Consider the following 3,150-nt stretch of genomic DNA (forward strand, 5'->3'; position numbering starts at 1 on the left):
GCGACTCAATAGCAGGGAACCCACAGAAGGAGAGAACCGCCCCTATTGCAGCTTGCTACGGCCACCGTTAACAATGAACTTTCTTCGTATTCAGAAAATCCTAAAACCACTCTGAATTTTTCATTATATATTCTACTTTTCGATGTACAACAACAACAGCGTATCGATCCCTATCTCCGACCACGAATCCGACGAACATGGTGGCGTGCGGGTTCACACGCGACGGAAGCGTAAGATAGTGATTCACAGAGGAAACCACGACTTCAGAGAAAAAGTGTTGAGGAAGTTACTTAGACACTGGATCCTAATCATCATTCTTTTAGCTTCGGCTTTGTTTGTGTTCGAGGCCTTCACCATTGGTCGCAAACCTGATTCCACTGTCACCTCAGAGCTACGAACTCCAAATAAAAATGGTGGAATAAAGTCAATAAACTCGCAACTTGCATTGGGAAAGGAACCCCAACATGACAACTTGAATCGGCTCGATCCACCGCGTAAGTTCTCAGTTATTGTTACCAGCACGCAAAAACTTGCAATTGTAATTGTAATTAATTATGATTATGATGTCTGATTTGATTGATCCTGGTAGGTTGCTTGAAGCTTCTGCCAGTTGAAGAACTTGAACACCTTGATATTCCTGTGACAGAAGAGTCTAATGGCCCTGTTAACCAGGTTCTATATGTTTCAGAGGGAGAGTCTTCTTTGGTAGGACGGAATGCTACCTTTTCTCTTGCGAGATTTAATTTGTTTACTGGAAATCAAACATTAGAGCAGAGAGATACAAGTTTTGAGGTCATTATCTGTTTATCCTTATTTATTTTAAGACCTAATATTTGAATATTATTAAACGGGGAGATGGATTTCTCCTAAAGTTGTAGCAAGGATTTACATGGTTTTGTTACTTGAACTTTTTAATATGCTTACTATGCTCATATTATGCTCTGTTTTTCTTCATATAGATTAAGGAATCTATGATGGTACATTGTGGTTTCTACAGTTTAAATGGAGGGTTTAAGATATCTGATGAAGATAAAACTTATATGCATGCTTGCAAAGTTGTGGTTTCTACTTGTGCATTTGGTGGTGGAGATGATCTCTATCAACCTATTGGGATGTCAGAGGCCTCACTTAAGAAGGTTACTTGACTAGCATAAGAGTTTCATTGTTATTGTAACTTAAAAGTCACCAATCTTACCTTCCAAATATGTTTAGTGGTATGCAGGTCTGCTACGTAGCATTCTGGGATGAAATCACCTTAAGAGCACAGGAATTGGCAGACCACCGAATTGGAGAAAATGGATTTATAGGGAAATGGAGAGTTGTGATTGTGAGGGATCTTCCTTTTGTTGATCAAAGGCTGAACGGCAAAATTCCCAAGGTATTCAATCTTTAAAATTATTTCATTCTATTAAAAATTTCCCTTGTATATAATTCTGTATTTGCCCATATTCTTGAATTATTGATGTAGAGGAATAGTTTTTCTTTCCATTTATATATATGTTCAATAAAATAGTGAGCAGAACGAAGTAGTTGTGTAGTTATTTGAATTTTTTACTTTTATGGCAACACTCACATAAATAAATGTTAGTATGCAAGTAAGACCTTTGCTGCTCTGTTATTCTTTACCTTTGCTTCATCTACTTGATTCAACTAGTTTGTGTGCCTATCTTCTAGATGTTAAGCCACCGCCTATTTCCTCAAGCAAAATTCTCTATCTGGGTAGACTCAAAGTCCCAATTTAGGAGGGACCCACTAGGTGTGTTGGAGGCACTTCTTTGGCACCCACATTCAGTATTTGCCATATCTGAACATGGAGCTCGCAGTAGTGTCTACGATGAGGCTAAGGCTGTAGTCAAGAAAAATAAAGCCAAGCCAGAGGAAGTTGAAGTGCAGTTGAACCAATACCGCAAGGATGGGTTGCCTGAAGACAAAAGATTTATTGGAAAGAAAGGTGCACATTGCTATACATTTCCCCCCATTATTAGCTAAAATAGCTTTGACTTTTTAAGTTTTAAGATTTGTTTTCCCTGTTCACGAAAGCATACCTTGCTGTTCTATTCACCTAGAATATCTTTATGCAATCATTTTCTTATGACTGAACTAGATGCTAATCCTCTGTTATCTTTATGCTAATCCTCTCATTGAACATATCAAAACTTGTTCTGTGCAGCTCTGTGTGAAGCCTCTGTTATCGTGAGGAAGCATATGCCACTAACTAATCTTCTGATGTGCCTCTGGTTTAATGAGGTGGTTCGATTCACTTCTAGGGATCAACTCAGCTTCCCATATGTCTTATGGCGGCTTAATGCTTTCAAATACATCAATACATTCCCTGTCTGCACCCGCAAGGATTTAGTCAACAGCATGGGCCACATCCGCAAGGCCAAGCCTTTGCAATTACAAAGATAGTTGAATGGGGACGGCCTACATGCATTTATCTTAACTCATTCTTTAGTTCGTTCATTTGATTAGCCATTTGAACTAGATATATATTTTTCTACCCTCATCTCTCGCTTGATCATTCATTCAATATTCGGTGTATGGTTATAAGTTGGAGAAATTGTTCCGTGATCATTGAGGTTGAATATGTTTCATCACCATTTATTAAATGACATTTTTATCTTGATTAGTTGATTAGAGCACATTTACGTTGATGTACCATTACCACATAAGTATTTATATAATATGTGATCTGTCCGTTTTAACTCGGACTAGCACCCTCAAAGTAATGGCATATGATTATAACTTGGTTACGAAATATACATTTATTCTAGTTATAAATCCTAAAAGAAAGGTTAAGCATAGTTATAAAATCTGATACACAGGTATGTTTAGACTTGAGTGAAAAGTAACACTACACTTGCTTACTTGGACGTTCGAGTGTTTTTTGCAGGTACTCCCGACATTCTGGAAGCAGGAACTGGAGAGATATTGGCTCATAGGACTCTACCTCCGTACAACAAGTAAAGTTTCCAGAACAATTTGTATATTCTGATACTGTTAACTCTGATTAGTTGATTACTGAAAAGATCTCGTTTATCTTTTCCCGTTGGTTTAATCAGATGCTTTAAATATATATATAATTGGATGACTTATTTAGGAGGAGAATGGAGTGTGCCCTATGTTTTTGTCTTGGCCTTTTTGGCCTTT

The 3,150-nt window shown here is 37.7% G+C and overlaps 1 protein-coding gene across 2 annotated transcripts; it reads left to right on the plus strand.

Annotated features, from left to right (window-relative positions):
* Positions 1-2,725, plus strand: LOC107610162. 2 transcript variants are annotated; one of them, XM_016312254.2, is made up of 6 exons: positions 1-494; positions 590-792; positions 960-1,136; positions 1,223-1,378; positions 1,675-1,951; positions 2,171-2,725. In XM_016312254.2, the coding sequence occupies exons 1-6, from the start codon at positions 143-145 to the stop codon at positions 2,407-2,409; spliced, it is 1,404 nt and encodes a 467-aa protein (XP_016167740.1). In that variant the 5' UTR covers positions 1-142; the 3' UTR covers positions 2,410-2,725. The 2 variants fall into 2 exon arrangements, with proteins under 2 accessions (XP_016167740.1, XP_020961857.1); XM_021106198.1 differs by having other exon boundaries at positions 7-494; positions 689-792.

Source organism: Arachis ipaensis, chromosome B07, assembly GCF_000816755.2.
Source record: "Arachis ipaensis cultivar K30076 chromosome B07, Araip1.1, whole genome shotgun sequence".
NCBI lineage: Eukaryota > Viridiplantae > Streptophyta > Magnoliopsida > Fabales > Fabaceae > Arachis > Arachis ipaensis.

Bases quoted from the DNA above. Each gene is read 5' to 3' on its own strand.
- LOC107610162 (XM_016312254.2), top strand. From the start codon at position 143: ATGTACAACAACAACAGCGTATCGATCCCTATCTCCGACCACGAATCC. The intron at 793-959 runs GTCATTATCTGT...TTCTTCATATAG, and splicing joins AGAGAGATACAAGTTTTGAG to ATTAAGGAATCTATGATGGT. The intron at 1,952-2,170 runs GTGCACATTGCT...TGTTCTGTGCAG, and splicing joins AAGATTTATTGGAAAGAAAG to CTCTGTGTGAAGCCTCTGTT.